General features: G+C 48.5%; 1 protein-coding gene and 1 long non-coding RNA gene across 2 annotated transcripts; both read left to right on the top strand.

Annotated features, from left to right (window-relative positions):
* Positions 1-4,045: 4,045 nt before the first annotated feature.
* LOC123066348 (putative F-box protein At3g52320) lies at positions 4,046-5,670 on the top strand. Its single transcript, XM_044489441.1, has 2 exons — positions 4,046-4,214; positions 4,295-5,670. Exon 2 carries the CDS (start codon positions 4,306-4,308, stop codon positions 5,470-5,472), a length of 1,167 nt encoding a protein of 388 aa, XP_044345376.1. The 5' UTR covers positions 4,046-4,214; positions 4,295-4,305; the 3' UTR covers positions 5,473-5,670.
* Positions 5,671-15,398: 9,728 nt separating this feature from the next.
* On the top strand, positions 15,399-16,478 carry LOC123066347 (uncharacterized). The gene is made up of 2 exons (XR_006431321.1): positions 15,399-15,972; positions 16,351-16,478. It is a non-coding gene; the product is annotated as an uncharacterized lncRNA (long non-coding RNA).
* Positions 16,479-17,835: the final 1,357 nt, after the last annotated feature.

Genomic DNA, 17,835 nt, shown 5'->3' with positions numbered 1-17,835 from the left:
CACTAGGTGTAAACATCTACCACAACTGAGGCACATTTTCCATGACATTTTGGTCTTTGATTTAAATCACGGTGTATTTGAATTGGATTACTTAAATTGCTATTAAATATTTAACAGCTCCAAAAAATTTCTAACCTTAATTGTTTGGCTCTGGAATAATTCATTAGCTGCATTTTATTGATCAAAAGTTTCTGAATTCTTCATTTCTTCTCCTTTTTTTCAACATATTTAAATGTTGGTCACTTCTTCTTTTTTTTCAACATTTAAACAACTTTGGCCAACATTTAAACTAGGTGAATTTCTCATACAATTTCAAGATTACAAATTCCTCCATAATTCATGCCTTTCCATACATTTTCAACATTACAACTAGTGCGATTACCATACCTACAAATGCCAAAAGTATTTGCAAATGGGTATTGGTAGTGCTTGATCTTCAAGCTTCCTAACCTTCTTCTTCAACATCCTAAGCTCAACAACTAGCTCTCTGTCAGTGCGTGCTTGACCCTCCATCTCTTCTTCCGGAGCTCGTGCTGCGGCCACTGCGGTTTGGGGCAGCATGCGCAACCATTCGCCATGCTCTTCTTGCAGTTAATTTATCAGAGTCTTGGCCAGAGCATCGACCCAAAGAAAGAAGCATGTCACCTGCATGAACGCCGAACAGATCAACCGATTGCTCAAAGATCCCGACCACGAAAATGGTGTAATTGCCCCAATTCTTACCCCATTCTCGCTGCGCACGTAGAACGGACGATTGTGGTTCCTCGGTGTGTGAGAAACCCTCCGATCAACGCTTGCCCGGCAGCGCGGACAGACGAAGACAGACATCTCCACACGCGCCCGGCTCTGCATCCGCGAGGTGGCGCGGGAGCTTGCGGAAGACATGGAGCTCGGAGCCGAACGGGATCTCAACGCCGCCGCGCCCTCCAAAGCTATCTTCCCACAGCTGCGCCCTCCACAGCTAGCTTCCCACCGCCGTCGTGCTCTCGCTCTCTCGCCGTGGTCAGCGTCGTGCTCTCTGTCGCCGTTGTCACCGCCACTGTCGCCCGCTAATATAGCACACCCGCAACGGCTCTATGCTAAACAGCTCTCTGATGGGTCCCGCAAGCCACGCGTGCAACGATATGAATAAAATTGGCCGCCTCTGCCGCCTGGTCCCACCTGTAAGGGCTGAGTCAAAACGTTGACCTGACGGAGACGCCAAAGTTCACAGAACAAGTCGGTGCGCACGGATTAAGGGCAAAAATGAGCACAATATGCATCTGAGGGCAAAACTGAGCAAATAGACATCACTAAGGGCAAAAGGATAATTAACCTAAGTGAATTGCCGTAGCTCCAGGCATGAAGAGAAAATAGGTGCATCTAGCTAGCTACGTCGTCCCTGAGAATCATACCTGCCCCAGCCTCATTGTCATACTCAAACTAGATCAAGCGTGAAAGGATCCGTCGACATTCAAACTAGATGGAGTGCGAAAGGCTCCATCGCCACTCATATGTTTGCCTCTATGGTACACAAAGTTACCCAAAAAGGCTTTTCGCCCCGCTTTATAGATAAATCAACACATCCAATCCGATACATGGTGATGAGAAGATCCTCTTACAAAGCAGATCAAAGAAAAGGCATGGAAATAGGAGAGATCACACGCTACCAGTAAGCAACATAGAGCAACTCCAATCGGGCGACCCATTTCGTCCGCCCGCGTCCGTTTGGGTCGGCGTGGACAAAATTGGTGGCCCAACGCGCCGACCCAAACCCATTTCACGTCCGCGTCGCGTCTGCGCCGACGTATTTGTGGCCCAAATTTGCGCCTGGAATGCGTCGGCACGGACGTGAAGCGGACGCGCCGCGCGTCTCCTCGCCGTCCGCTGCGTCCCCACCTGGCGGCCACTCAACCACCACCGGTCGTCTTATTTATGATGACCACCGACAGCGGGCCCACGCGTCAGCCATCGCGCGCGTCCTTTTTTAACCACGCGTGCGGCGGGGTCGGCCTCATCCAGTTCTCCCGTCCACATCTGCCCCCCCACCACTCCCTTTGCTTCCTCGCCGGCGACCGCAAACCCTAGCGCGGCCATGGGCCTCTTCGGCAGCAGCAAGGGCAAGGACAAGGGCACCCCCGGTGCCTCGTCATCCCGAGCTTCCCCTCCCCCTCCACCGCCGGCGTGTTTCCGCCCTGAACGCCGGCGCCTGCACATCCCGGTGCACCAAGCGCGGTGGCACTGGGAGTACAGGCAGCCCCTCCCCTACCCCGACGTGACGCTGCCGCACCATTGGCATTTGGATCCAAACCGGATCCCGATGCCGGCGGTCCCGCGAACCCAGCGGGCGCACGACGACGAGGTGCACCGGCGCTGCGCGCTGCTCATGTCGGAGCAGCGTCGGCTGCCCGAGTACGCCGCTGACTCTCCCAACTGGGAGGCTTGGTTCGCCCTCGAATACGAGGAGCAACGACGCTCGGGTGTCGACGCCATCCCGCTGCCGTTCCCATCGCCGCCCCCGGATGTACAGCTGGAAGACATGGAGGCGGAGGCGGAGTACCAAGCCGCCCTCGATGAGGCCCTGCAGCACGCGCTGGAGGCTAGCCGCATCGATGAGGATGCGCACTGGGATGGGCTGGAGCAAGCCCTTGCCCTGTCGGCGGCGGGGGACTCCGTCCACTCCCCGCTCTTCGTGCCGCCACCTCCACCGTCGCCGCCCGTCCAGCCCAAGCCAGAGCCGGAGCCGGAGCCGTCACATAAGCGCTTCCCGCCTCCACCCACTTGGCCGGAGGAGGCCTACTCGTGGACGGGCCAGTACTGCGAGTGGGTCAGCGCGCCTCCCATCCACTTCGCCGCCACGCCGGAGGAGGAGGCGGCCCACCTCGAGCGATGGAGGGAGCACTGGCTCCGCCAGGAGCAGGCCGACGGCGAGGAGCAGATGCGCTACGACGCCATGCTCGAACGCGACGCGGAGGTGCTTCGACTCGAGGAGGAGGAGGAGGAGCGCGCGTGGCTTGCCGCAATGCCGCCGCCCCAGCAAACGTCGGAGGAGGCTGCCCTGGAAGCGTATCGGGCGGCGTTCGGGTGGGCTGGCCCTGCTCCGGTCTTCATCAACCTCACCGACGACGGCGGCGTCGAGGGCAAGGGCAAGGGCAAGGCCGACGACGTCTAGGGCAGCGTGCGGGGCGGCAGCAGGCGGGCGCAAACTTTTTTTAATGTTTATTAGATTTAGGTGGACTTTGGCCGGCGTTTGACCGGCCACTTTGTGTTTAATTATGTTTATTTCGCGCAAACTTATTTTTTTCCACGCCGGTACATTTGGGTCGGCCTCCCCGTTGGGCGGTCAAGCCGACCCATTTTAAAATACGGACGTGCACGTCCGCCTGGCCGATCCAAACGGACAAAAAGCGGACAAAGCGCGCGTCCGTTTGGGTCGCCCCGTTGGAGTTGCTCTTAGACTACCAACAAGAAAGAAGACTCGACACCAAAGGGAGACCAGCGGGCCTCGTTTCGCTGCTCACACCTCGTTCCCGCCGGAGAGGACCCCCTTCCCTCCCGCTCCGAGTCATGGAAGCCAAACCTACCTGTAGGAACCGAGGATCGCGTGAGGAGCCAACGAGGAATCGTGTAAAGAATAGGAGGCAAGTTACTCCGTCGACGCCAGAGCCGAGGGATGCCACTGCCGCCATGACATCCCCGCTTGAACATACTAGTTCCCAAATCTATCATCGACAATAGGAATGAACAAGTCGTCAAAGAAGAATCTGGAGCCGCCGCCAAAGCCAAGACGCCGAACGACCCAAAACCTAAGCTACTAGGGCCCTAGAACCTAAAGCTAAAAGGATCCGAATGCGTGGGGTCCGGCAACCCCCCTCACCACCGCCAACCAACAGGTTGCCGGCGGAGGGGAGCCGCTAGAAGACAGCGACAGAAGGATCAGCTCTCCTGGCGGCGGCTAGGGTTCCTAGCCGCTCACCTAAGAGAAAAACGATTCCCAAGCTTCAAAGGGACTGTTTTTATTTTTGAGAACTTTCAAGGGACTGCTATGCTGCTTCGAAAAACAAAAGCTCGTACGTGTATCCTCTACTTCTACGTTTCAAGGCGTGTACGGCCCAGATAAAGCCCAGACACATGCGCCGCCGCGCCTCCAGTTGTGCCTCCAACTCGCTACTGCCGCGTGCGCAAACCCTCGCCGGCGGCCGGCCGTCCTTCGCTTCGCAGCTCGCTAGCAATTGGTAGATCCTCCCGTCCCTCGCGGTCCCATCATCAAGTTCATTACCGTGGATGAGTCTCTAACCTTCGTGCCGATCTGCAGATTGGCCGGCGATGGCGCGGGGCTCCAGAAAGAAGAAGAGGGACACGAGGAGGATGGCGCGCGGCCCAGTGTCCGAGCTCCCCGACGACCTCCTTGTCGAGATCCTCTCGCGCTTGCCCTTCAAGTCCACCCGCTGTTGCATGTGCGTCTCCACGCGCTGGCGCGATCTAATCTCCCACCCGGACCACCGCAAGAATATTTCTCAGTCGACCCTCGCCGGCTTCTTCTTTGAAACATGGGACACAGATCAGGTGTCTCGTCGTTACCAAAGCGTCTCCGGGAACTGGTGCCCTCGCATCAACTCCTCCCTCTCATTCCTGCCCGGATGTGAGAAACTAGACATATTGGACTGCTGCAATGGCCTCCTCCTCTGTAAATGCTGTCAGGACACTGATCGCAAGATAATGGATTACGTGGTGTGCAATCCAGCCACTGAGAAGTGGGTGGTCGTGCCTGCCACAAACTGGTCCAGCGAGTCGTGCAAAGTTCGCTTGGGGTTCGATCCAGCCGTCTCATCACACTTCCATGTTTTTGAGTTCGTACCTACCTGTGTCTGGGATGGGGATAAGAGTGGTGATCACAGTCAAAGATGCATCAAAGTGGTGGGAATCTACTCTTCCAAAGCTGGAGTTTGGACACGTCAGCGCGCATGGGACCTTCCAATTGAAACAGTCCACTTTATAGGTAGCGCATTTCTGACCGGGATCCTGTATTTAACTTGCAATGATGATTTGGTTGCGACCATCGACGTGGATGGAAATTGCAGTTTCGTTCGTGTTCCTAAACCACACTATCAATGTGGTGCTTATGATGTTTATGTGTCACGGGGCCATTTGTATTTCGCAAGTTGTGATGCTTCTGAAATATCAATTTGGGTTTTAGAAGATTTTAGTACTGCAAAATGGACCTTGAAGCTCAATGTCAGCTACATGCTACTGTTTGGAACAAGGTATACAAGCCATGATGATCATTGTTGTGTTATCTCAGCTCACCCAGAACATAATGTCATATTCATCATTGTCAAATATACATTGTATTGGCGTTCACTGGTGGAACTATTTTCCTACGCAATAGACTCTAAGGAGCTGCGTTCGATATGTGATCTTGGACGGGAATCCAGCTCCCCTTATCTTTCATATGTTCCCTTGTTCTCAGAGTCACTGGCAGATGAACACTAAAAGTCTTGCATATTGGAGCCTCGCAATTGTCCATCTTTCTGATGATACCAGAGTTAGGTCATGAATACGAGCAGCAATGAAGGAGCGCATGTACCCGACTTTATATGGCTAGCTAACCAGCCAACTTTAGTACCTGCTTGTGCTTGTGTGGTCATAAATTTATTAGTGTAGCCTATATGCAGATGTAACACCATAGTACCTCACCATGGATACTCATATTGTTTTGTGTGAACTATTATGAATATTTTAATATCTATACTTTATTTCTCTGTTTGTGAATAATTCGTCGGTCTACCAACTTCTGTTTCCGACAATACATGAAAGGTTATTTCCTTGTTTGTAATCTCTAGCTCTGGAGTAACTAACTGAAGATCTTGCTGTTTGGGTGGACCTGGAATGGAAGAGCACAAGACTGCTGTTGGATTTTTTTGTGTCTGTTTGTCATTCCATTTTTGTGTTGTATTTTTTCTTGCCTGCTGAAACTGCGACATAATAAGGTTATAGTAGTAGTTTAACACGATCGTCGCTAAGGCTTTCTGATATGAACTGCCGTTTCAGTTCACTCTGGACCTCAAGTGTTTATCGCCTCGAGGGTTATTCGCCAGGTGCAATTTCTAATAGACGAGTCACCTGCTCAATTAGTTCAGTCATGCGTCCCTCCTGCTCAGAAGTCAGGATGATATATAACTGCATCCTGATATCGCTGGGAAATCATGATCTACACAGCTTGCAACAGAGAAACTTCTTATTTGTTTGCTCCACATCGAGCTTCTGATTGTTTGTCAAATCTATCAGGCGACAGTTCAGATTGGATAATGGAGAAAATCTGGACTGCACACGTTCTTCATAATTAAAGAGTGTCGATTTGCATGAGTAGTGCACCAGGATCAAGATGAGACAAAGTTGCGATGACGTCGCTCGAGCAACGCCTGTTATATACGTGTCGATTTGATTAATTTTCTGGTGGTTTTTTCCTGTGACCCAATTTGCAAGTCTTGTATAAGAGACTAGAAACATAACCAGGCATGGCGAAAATTCTTCTTTGGTTCTATGCTCATGTGTTGACATTAATTGGTAGTAATAATTTATTTAGACACATGCACCGAGAGATTTACTGTAGGAGAAGGAAAATATTTGACTCGGCGGTAGAAATCCAGAGATGACATGTATGAAAAGAAATTCCGTGCCGAGACGAATTGAAATAGAAGTGTACGTCTACTTCTACATTCCGACTCATATACATGCCGAGCCAGATTAAAAGTTTGTGAAAGCGAACGCTGGTCTCCTCTCTCGCCTAATCTCGACTCATATATGTCCTCCCGCACAAAAGTTGGTGAAAGCGAATGCCGGTCCCCAAATCTCGTAGATAGAGGAAACGGCCCGAAATATGCAGATTCCCGCAAAATTTTTACAGAATGAACGATTTTACAGGACGTATTCGGGACAAAAAAAGCGCCCTCGTCCCATAAATCGGCGGTTATTTTGCCGGATGGTCCCTTTTACGGGATCTGTTAGAGATGCTCTAAGTAATGTGGCAGACTACTCAACATAGTATCACACGTTCTGTGGAAATATGCATGTGTAGAGGTTCTTCTGTATTGACAGTATAGATCGCTATCTTTATTTCCCTTCTTGTGAAATAGTTTCTCTTTTTTTCCTTTCGGTTGTTTATTGTTATCAGGTTTCTAGAAATATTTAAGGTAATCAAAATGTGCCCTCTCCATGGTACTCGACTTTATTGTTCCTCTTCTATCTTCTGCAGGGAAAGACCACTAAAATGTCCAATAGGTTAGCAAAGTTGACCCTCTCAGGTGTTCTCATGGTGTGTGATTTGTTAGCTTCACCATCGTGAACTCCAAACCTGACCAAAAGTTCTGTAAGTTAATGCCTGGTGAAGTTATTTTTGCTTCATTAGACGAATTTGTAAGCTGTTCATGAGCTCACTAAGCCAAATTGAACCCCTTCCTCCTTCCATTTTGAGAAATAAGAGGAGCCTTTCAACTTCAAGTTGCAAGTGGTTTTAAACTTGTTTTAGCTTCTCTGACCACGACATGGTTAGGTTGAGAAATAGGTATGTTCCAGATACCAATCTTATTCCCAACAATATTCTGGACAAGCGCTTTCAATACATGGAAAAAACGAGTAACTTCCAATTAGCACTGGATGTCTCGACCTCCAGGTCTTTTTTTCCACCCTAATATTCCATGACCAACAGAAGTGAAGAACATCTCTTATACATAGAACAGCCAGAACGAGAACAAGAGCAAGACTACACTCGATGGAAAGCATATTCTGTAGAAATATAAATGGGAGAAACTGTGGACCAAGCAACCAGCACTCCTGCAAACATGAAAACACAAATGACAGCATAATGACCTCATCAGATGAAGAAGATTAATTTAAGAAATGCAATATTACTGCTATGGGTTAGAGCATCTCTAGCAGACCCGCAAAATCCCAACCCGCATAAGTCATTTGTAGTTCGCGGAAAAGTGTATATGCAGGCCGGCGCGGGCGAGGTCAGACTCAGACCCCGCAAAACGGGCCCGTAAAAAAGGATATTCGATGAATATGGTTTTTTACGGGTCGGCTATGCAGGGTCTGCTCGGGCATCGCCGCGTCCACCGCAAACCGAAGACGCCCAATTATCGAATTTGACATCGGTTCCGACAAATAAGTTTAAATTCAAACAATAGAACACAGTTCACACGCAAATAAAAACTTAAAGTTTTATAGGACAAACGCAAAAGAGGGTCTTGCAAAAGTGACGACCACGTCCGGCATCATCTTGGTCGATCTTCACTCTGCGCCACTGAGTCCATCGAGGTCATCGCAACCATCGAGTCGACCTTCGACACTTGTTCCAACTCCGGCACCAAGATCATCGGTTGGTGCACTGAACGCATCGGCGATATTGGTTCTAAACCCAGTTGAGAAAACATCTATGGCAGTGTAACACGCACTGGCCGCCGCAAGCATTCTCCTCTTCAAGATTTCACTTCCTGCCATATCATGCCATTCTTTGGTGAGGTCGTCCATGTCATTGCGGTTCATCGTCATGATCGTGTTCTCTTCGGCAAGCAACTTGGACATGGCTTTGTTCTCAGCGGGACGTGCTCTTCTCTCCTCAATGGCCGCTTTGCGCAGCCCCTCTTCCTTGAGCAATTGCCATTTCTTTTGCTTCTCCCATGCCTTCTTCTCGGCGAACTCTTTCTTGATCTCCAACGTCTTCACTAACATAAACTCATTTGATTGCACCATGGCATCAATCTTCTCTCTCAAGCTCGACACTTCATGCTCTCTTTTCATTTTCTCCTTAGACTTCTTGTCGCCATCGGGCTTGTTCAAGTTTCTTGGACCATTATCATCCTCATCTTCATCCATGTTTGTAAGCGAACTTCTCTTCGATGGGGATTCTTTGTCAATCAACTTCCACTGCTCGCACTTTTTGAGCAAGTCCCAACAATGCACTAGTTTGAAGAATTTGCCTTCCGAAGCTTTCATGTCTTCGTATCTTTGTTGGGAAATTTTGTCCTACACAATTTGAACGATGCAATCATTTCATATGATGCAATCTAATGTGCACAACTTGAACAAAGTCAAAATGAACTCACATAGTCGGATTCCACGGTTTCACTTGGAGGTGCATTGCGTACTTGCTCCAAGCAAGCTGCCCAACGGCTGCAAATAGGCTTGATCACGTCCCAACGCCCTTGGAGCGACCGAAAGGTGCGTGGAGTCCTATTGGGATACTTTGCCATCATGCGGAAGTATTGATCTTCGATCCTTCACCAATACCTCTTGGCGGTTTGAGAAGTACCCGTGCATGCATCAAGAGACACCACACTCCATGCCTTGATCAATATTTGATCTTCCAAGATCGCGTAGTTTTTTGATCTCTGGCTTTTTCCACTTCTTTCTTGCCATTGCTCATACGCCCCCTCATCGATCTCCTCCACTTCTTCTTCTCCCCCATGATCATCCACGCCGCCCTCCGTCATTGTAATCAAACGCGGCGAACGGAGCTTGATGGCAATGGCGTTGGTGTCCAACAAGTTCACGAACTCGGTAGTTGCATTGTTCGAACCACCGTATAGTGAACGATAACAAGTCACGAGCTATCGCGAAAGCAAAGAAAATTTCCATGAATGAAGAGGCATACCTTCCGGCCATTTTGTTGAACACCTCGCTTGCGGTGGGAGCACCGTTGTTGAGCGGCATCACCGAGGAACCTCTTTCCGAGGCGGAGGGAGTGGATGAAGAAGCCGGCTTCTTTGTAGCCGGAATCATATTCCGCTTCACGCCGGAGACCTTGCCGACCTTCTACGCCGCCGGCCGGGATAGCGCAGCGGCGTCGGCGCATGGAGCGCGGGCCTTCCCGGTGGGGGTAGCCGGATTCCCGCCCTACACGACCATGTTGCCCTGCCGCTTGCGGACAGGCACAGTAGTGCCTTGGGCGACGGCGGGACCAACATGGCCGGCGACGAGATCCGCCCGAGGGGATTGAGCGTGCGTGACCTCGACGGTGAAGGGGGACAGTAAGGTGTCGTCCATGGTGGCGAAGGACTGCCGGGGAAAATGCACCGGAGAGGGAGGTGGCGGGGGCAATGGTGGTAGAGGGTGGGGGTAGCGGGAATGGCCGCGCGGAGTGTATGAATATCCACTTATTTCAGTTTGTCTGTACAACACCTATGCTATCTTATCTACTTCTAAATAATGTTGCCGTTTTTTCATGTAATTTATTTGTGCTAGTTTATAAAATAAATGAAATCCCATAAACAACACGCTATTAGAATCATTCAATCATCGTACTGAATTAAAACCCCGAATAACAAACTTACAAAAACTAATAAATTAACAAAAGAAACACATAATTATATTCACATGCTATTTATTAATCTATAATAAAACTTGCACTCAATAACGAAGTTGAGGCTAAATGTACGGCCACATTTCTTCTCATGCATTCTTTAATACTTTCAACATCGTCAATGCAACAGTACCAAATAGCCTTCTGGATCGATGCATATTTGTAACTTGTGGAATTTCTCTTGCCAGCAAACAGGCATTACCTTTATGAAGCGAAGTACTCCCTCCGTAAATTAATATAAGAGCGTTTAGAATACTAAAATAGTGATCTAAATGCTCTTATATTAGTTTACAGAGGGAGTAGTAGATAGTTTGCCGAACTTACTCACGGAGTTCTGTATTCAATCAAATTTAGGCGGACGCAATTTATCAGTTTGTGCATGGACTGGATACACTTTTATGGGAGACCGCAATGCTAACACTGATCTCCAATATGGGAAGTAACTATTACATGTGCATTCAAGCTCCCAACTTCTGCAGAGTCTTTTTCTGGCAGACTTTTTATCTGCATTAGGCGTTTCTGCATCTGCCTTAGTTTCAACTATCTTCTCACCATTGGGCACTGGCCACCATTCGTAAGGGGAGAGGTCTCCAATGAGGATGACTCCTCCGCTAGGAGAAAAACCATGGTCATTGAGAATCTGTGAAATGCGTTGAAGAAGCTTTGTTTTAGGCACCTCCTTATGTGTCTGAATGTACGAATCGAGAGCTTTACCAGCTCGGAAAATTATTTGAAAAAGCAATAATGTATTGTACAAATGTCCACCCTGGGCCTCCAAATTCAACTTTTCCTTTCCGTCTCGACCCATCCCCAATTTCATGCATGGTATCAATCTGTTCAACAAGGCGGTCAATGATAGCAGAAAACCCATCAACCCAGCCCACTATTATCTTTTCTATTGCAGGGATATTCCGCATGGATATGTGTTTGAGCTGACAGGAGCAAAACGGCTGTTTGCAACAGTTTCCCATTCCAGATTTCCTCGTCTAGATTGTCCATGTGTTCAGCAAGTAGTCTAGTCGTATCCAAGAAAATTTTCATTCCAGCACAAGAGATAAATAATAATGTATACATAGTTGGCATATTTCTTGGTTAGATTGTCGTTGAGATATTTGTGCAAGCAAGTGTCTTCGACCGCAACACCAACATGGAGCGGGAGTAGGTCCTCGATGACCGAGTCGCCAGCCATGCGTAGATTGGTCAATGCGCCATGGTGGAGGAGCAACTTGATCATGTCAACGGACCTTTCCGCGGCTTCATGGAGAGGAATGTGGCCATACTTATTCATACCGTTTGGATTGGCGTGGAAACTTCCTAGCTCAGGAGCCTTGCCCTCCAGGACAACCTTTGCACATCGCAGGGCATCATGAATAATCATCCGGTTGAGGACTTCTGGGATGATGAAGAAGCCCCAAGCAATGCATCTTGGTTGCACCACATACAAACGAAGGAAGCGCCGGGCACTGTCCTTCTCCAGAATGGGCGACAGGTGGCGATGCATCTTGTAGAAGGCAGAATTCACATCCTTGAGAGTGCGGTCTAGGATGATTATATGGGTTGCTCTGGAGGTCTTGAACAAAGCGTTTCTTTGCTCATGTTGAGTATATTGCTTATTAGGAAAGATGAGATAGACTAGGATTTGTTCTGGCTTGTCTTGTCTCCAAGTTGATCATTGTACTCCTATATATATGCCCACGAGGCTCAAGCAATACAATGAACTATTTTGCCAATCTCCTCTATCACTTCTAACATGGTACCAGCCTTACATCGATCCTAAACCCTAGCCGCCGCCGCTTCCGCACCCGCGCGCCGCCCCCGGGTTGGTCGGCCTCCATGACCGCCGTCGGCGGCCGCGCCGCCAGTACCTAGAGTTCGTCCGCCCGTCGTGTTGACCGGCTGCCTTAGATAGTCTTTTTCCCGAGCCCTTGCTCCGGGTTTTTTCGCTCTCTCGCCGGTCGTTTTGATCGACATTTTCTTTTTGTTTTATAATCTATGCTTGATCGGTTTCCATCACCCGCTGCCGGCCATCGACCCTTGTGTGCCTTTACTTCGACAATGGCGCGATCGGCAGGCTCTTACCGACCCGGCGACCTCGCGCGACAGGTGGCCCCTCACGGCCGTCATTCGCACGCCGGCCTGCTTGTCGATCTACGCCGACCGTCATCGCCCTCTCCGACCGGGACACCTGCATCGCCCCTACTTGGTGGCCTCACGCCATGCGACGGCCCATCATAGCAACAATTCGCGCGCTGGCCCGCCCGGCAATCCACGCCACCCGCCTCCGCTGTGTCTGCATGGCTGCGTCGGTCCGACTGCGTCAAGCTCGTCGGCTGCCTCAGCTCGGGCGCCGCTACTACATTGGTCGCTCGAGCCTTGCTGCCTGGGCGCTGGCACTGCTTTGGCAGCCCGGGTGCCTGTGCTCGTCCGCACAACGTCCAACGCCGTCCGTAAGTGCCGGCTTCACCTCGGACTCCGCCGCCACCCCGCCTCCACCAAGCGGCGTCCCCGACCTCGCACGCGATCGGCTTGATCACCCGCTCATTTGCTGGTTTCTCGTTCCTAAACTCTAGCTCTAACATAGAACTTAAGATCTTGCAACCTTGCTAGGGTTACTTGATTGTTTAGTTGGAACTATAAATATTCTAATATCTAGATTCATGTCTCTGCTTATTTCTCTGTTTGCGAATAATTTATCTATGTACAAACTTCGGTCTCCAGCAATACATGAAATGTTATTTTCTTGTTCTTAAATCTGTAGTCCTAGCCAAGAACTTGAGATCTTTCTGTTTCCGTGGACCTGGAATGGCCGACTGCGGTTGCATTTATAGAGTATCCAAGGATCACATGCCATTGAGATAGAATTGTGTGTTGTATTTTCTTGCCTTCTAAAAATGTGGTATATTAATGTGATAGTAGTAGTTTAACATGATCTATTTGCATGTCTTTCTAATATATGAACTGATGTTTCAATTCAACTGAAACCTCATGTGATTTAGTTTGATTATCTTTGTGTCGCCATCACTGGCAAAATGTATTCGCCTGGCTGCAATTTCCAATAGATGAGTTGCGAGTTCAGTTTGTTGAGGAACTGATACTCATAATTAGAATTGCAACTGCATCCTGTTGCTGCTGGGAATCCTATATACCTAAGAGATTCATCCCCACTATCATATATATCTTGACATGCAGCCTACCCACCTCAGCATCCTGGCCATGTCATTATCACCGGTTGCCTAACTCTCCTACAATGCAGCCATTCATCCCACATCTTCCCCAACATGCGGCCATGCATGCACATCCGCACAATTGAAAGTGTAGCTGTTTTGGTCTCACCTTCAATAGTAACAGCTGAACCACACCGCCCTCCGTGAAAGATTTTGCCGCTAATTTCTGTCTCTACTCCCTGACAGAAGTAGCCTGCGTTTTCCCATCTCATTATTGCTGCGATCACGAAGGGTCTTTCGCTCGCCGCCACTCGCACTATGTCGCGTAGCGTTCTCTCATCTTCCCTGCAGTGAGTCCCAATAGAAACTGCTGCCGGTTCCTCTTCCTCTACTCCCACCAATGCCTCCTCCATTACTTCCTATCCCATTTGTCGGTAGTTCATAGGGTAGAAGCTTCCCTCAAGGCACCTTCCTCCAGGTTGCCTAGTCTCGCCGCCGCTGCCCGCGATGTAGGTCAACCGTGTTCCATCCCGGTCGCCTATTGCTGCCGCCGCTGCCTCCATGGGTCTGTTGGAATAATCCAAACATTATGGTAGTTAATTAGGAATAGGGAAGTCTGAGTTTGGTACTAGTCCTATACGTGTGAGTCTAGTAGTACTTGGCTGCGTCCGGTTACTTTATTGGTTTCATAGTCGGTTTAGGTATTAGCAGGTTACGTGGTAGGTTTAGTTTAGGCTGAGTCCTAGTCGGTTCCTGTTTTGGGTTTGCTCCGATCGAGCGTGTATATATATACACACGATCTGGGCTGGAATATTGTAACAGAGAGAAAATACAAAAAGAAATAAAGAGAAAAGAGGGCACGACAAGGGCCCTTGGCTATCCGTTTTTTGTGCGCGTGTGTTCGTGCAATTTGATGTGATAGATCCTGTGGGAGAATTTCCAACAATTGGTATCTAGAGCAAGGTTCGAGGAAAGCTGCGCTTGCCCCGGTGTGACGTCCCGATTAGCGCCTCGGGGCGGGCAATAAAGTCGCTGGTGTAGCGACGAAGAAGGCGAGCAGGCAATTTAGTCATTGGGGATGCAACAACGTGAATGATTGGGCTGATTGTCGTTCGCCGGAGTGACGACGAGGAGGCAACGATGATGCTGTCGCAAGCGAGGCGACGGGTAATTGTCGTTCGTCGGAACGACATGGAGAAGGGCGACACGCTGTCGTCGACAATGCGGTGGGTGATCATCGTTCGGGGGAGCGAGGAAGAGGCGACAAAGTTGCGAGCTGTCGTCAAGGTGTGCACATGTGTTCTTGTAAGGTGCGTCTAAGAGCTCAGGTGTGTGAGTTTTCTGCTGCAGTTGAGATGCGTCACTGGCGGAGGAGAATTGCGAGCGAGAGCGGGTGGAAAAAGGAATTCGTGCCTTGCGTTTCCGTTCGTGGTGGTGGAGTTCCAGCGAGTTCATATACGGTGGAGATGAACTCCACCACCACGAACGGAAACGCAAGGCACGAATTCCTTTTTCCGCCCGCTCTCGCTCACAATTCTCCTCCGCCAGTGACGCATCCCAATTGCAGCAGAAGACTCACACACCTGAGCTCTTGGACGCACCTTACAAGAACACATGTGCACACCTTGACGACAGCTCGCAACTTTGTCGCCTCTTCCTCGCTCCCCCGAACGATGATCACCCACCGCATTGTCGACGACAGCGTGTCGCCCTTCTCCAGGTCGTTCCGACGAACGACAATTACCCGTCGCCTCGCTTGCGACAGCATCATCGCTGCCTCCTCGTCGTCACTCCGGCGAACGACAATCAGCCCAATCCTTCACGTGATTACCTTGATTACTCCTTGATGAATTCCTCACAAGATTCTTATATCTTCTTCGATTAACAGCCTGGTGTTCTGTTTCTTCCTCCTCCATTATTACTTTGGATGTCTGGCCGAGGGGCTCCCGCCGACGGGCCGCGTCGTCGCCGGTGGTGCCGAAACCATCGAACCTTGCCTTTCATGCTTCCCGTGGATAGTAGTAAGTAGCGTATATATTGCTTGCTTGACATGGCTATAATATTCTACAATCGCGTGTTATATGTGTGATGCCAAGAAGTTTCATCATTACAATATTCTATCCAGTCGTGTAGATTCTTGAAACATATGTTCAGCCTAAATAGCCTGTCGCTAGGTACAGAGGAACCATAACAAGAGTGGGAGCCTGAGAAAGATTTCAGGTGACCAGCGATAATTTATCTTCATTACTCTCATGTGTACAATTTCATAGAATTGCTTTAATATTTGTTGCAGTGTTAGAACGAATTGGAGATACGCAACGTAGAGTCAGTTGTTCTCAGAAGCTATTTTTGGCATGAGAGGGCTTCCACTGTTGTGTATTTGTACCATTCAATTTGCAAACTTATCATTCTATTTCAGATTTTGCAGGCAACCTTGAGCTCGATTATCCACTGGGGAACCTTCAGGTTTGTAGGCTTGATTTTTCTTTATATAACCTCAATTTACGATCAGGCTAGGTTGAAAACGTTGTAATACTTTAATCTGAAGCTTCATGAATTGAGTTCTTTATTTGGAAACAATATGTAGTCAATCCAATGCCTATGTTAGTATGTCTACCTTGTTGTTTCAGTTGATCAAATATTAGTTATTTAGTTTAAGCCATTTAGATAAGCCTCAGTCACTAGAATATCCCAACTGTATAACTTTACTAGCTGAGCCAGTGTTGATCGCATCAGAGATATTTTCTTCACATACCAACTTTGCATGTAGCTAACCTTGCATTTAGTTACTTCTTAATTGTTTGCTGGTTAAATGTAGATGATTTTCAATGCTTCTTATTACAGGTAACCATGAGGACAACGGATATTTGGCCACCCATGTGAAAGTACAATATGGTCCTTTCCAGGTTCATCCAAAAAGCGGAGATTTTTCCATTAAACTAGATTTAAAGGTTAGTCATTTATAAGCGTTACATTTGTGAATGCATATAACCCATTTCTCTAACATTGTTTTGCTTAACATGTATAAAGTACTTAGGTTTTTCTCACTATTTCATGAAACTCTTTATCCTCAAATTTCCGCAGCAACGCGCGGGGTATTTTCTAGTTTATTATATGCTCCATCCCGCACTTTACGAAACTAGTAGATCTATCAACATAGAAACATCCTACCGTACGCTCCATCCTGGGCTTCTGGTTGTCTGTCTGAGATCTATATGGAAGGAAGTTCAGATTTTGGACAATGGAGGACAGATTTTCCTGCACACATCCATACAGATTGTGGTTGGCACCATCAGATGGTTTTCAATTTCAGTTTTTGAAAAATTTCAGCACCAACCAAAATCACCAAAATTCAGTTAATCAGTGATTTCGGATTGCATTTCGGCCAAATGGCCGAAATATTCACTTGAATTCAATTGGACTTTTGATATTCTTAAAATATATTTTGATTTTTTTTGAATTTTTTATACTACTGAAATTGCCGAAATATTTTGGCTGAAAGGTAAATATTTTAGTGTTTTTCAAATTAATGAAATTCAGTGAATTTCATCTAAATCTCGCTGAAAGTGAGAAGCAGTGCATATCATCTTTGTGTTGATTTGATTAAATTCACGAGTAAAACATTCTGATGGATTCTTCCAAAGGAAGAAGGCAATGAATTTGAGAAGATCCTTTGTACGCTAATTAAAATCGACTTGGCTACCTGTCGATTGTACGTCTACAACCAAAAGTCGCTATTCTGGACGTGCTGCTTGTTTCCCTATGACTCCTAGGGACGAGAGCTCCTAGCGTAGGGCTCCCAGCCGCCTCCTGCCGGCACAGGATCTGCCTCGCCTCCCGTCGCCTTACGGCTATGGGTGCATGATGGATCTTGGCCCTTGCTGTTTGGAAGGCTCCTTCTTCGTTTTTAGATGTCTTTTCGAGTCTGTTTAAGGTTTGTGTCTTGCTTAAAAAGACGAGGCGGTGACGGCTTTCTGAACATGGAATAAAGTTCTCCCTGCCCAGCCCCCATTTTGATGGTGCGTCAAGCATCGTTGGAGGGCGTGCGGAGGTGCGTCTCCGGCGGATCTCACGAGATTCGGTTGGCATTTGTCTTAGGTGGATCTCCTTGGATCCGGTCTTTCTTTGTCTGTGTTTTTGTGTCTACGGGTTGGATCCTTGTGATATACGCTTCTCTACATCAGCGGTGGTTGCTGTTCTGATGCACTGGTCCTTTGAGGCCTTAGCACGATGACTTCCCGACTATTTATTACAACAAGGTTCGCCTAGCTCCGACAAGGGAGGGGCGATGATGGCGGCGCACCTTCGGTTCGTTTCAGTGATTGTAGT

Source organism: Triticum aestivum, chromosome 3B, assembly GCF_018294505.1.
Source record: "Triticum aestivum cultivar Chinese Spring chromosome 3B, IWGSC CS RefSeq v2.1, whole genome shotgun sequence".
Taxonomy (NCBI): domain Eukaryota; kingdom Viridiplantae; phylum Streptophyta; class Magnoliopsida; order Poales; family Poaceae; genus Triticum; species Triticum aestivum.
The sequence above is the reverse complement of the archived record's forward strand: the minus strand, read 5'-3'. Positions and strand labels throughout refer to the sequence as shown.

Bases quoted from the DNA above. Each gene is read 5' to 3' on its own strand.
- LOC123066348 (XM_044489441.1), top strand. From the start codon at position 4,306: ATGGCGCGGGGCTCCAGAAAGAAGAAGAGGGACACGAGGAGGATGGCG.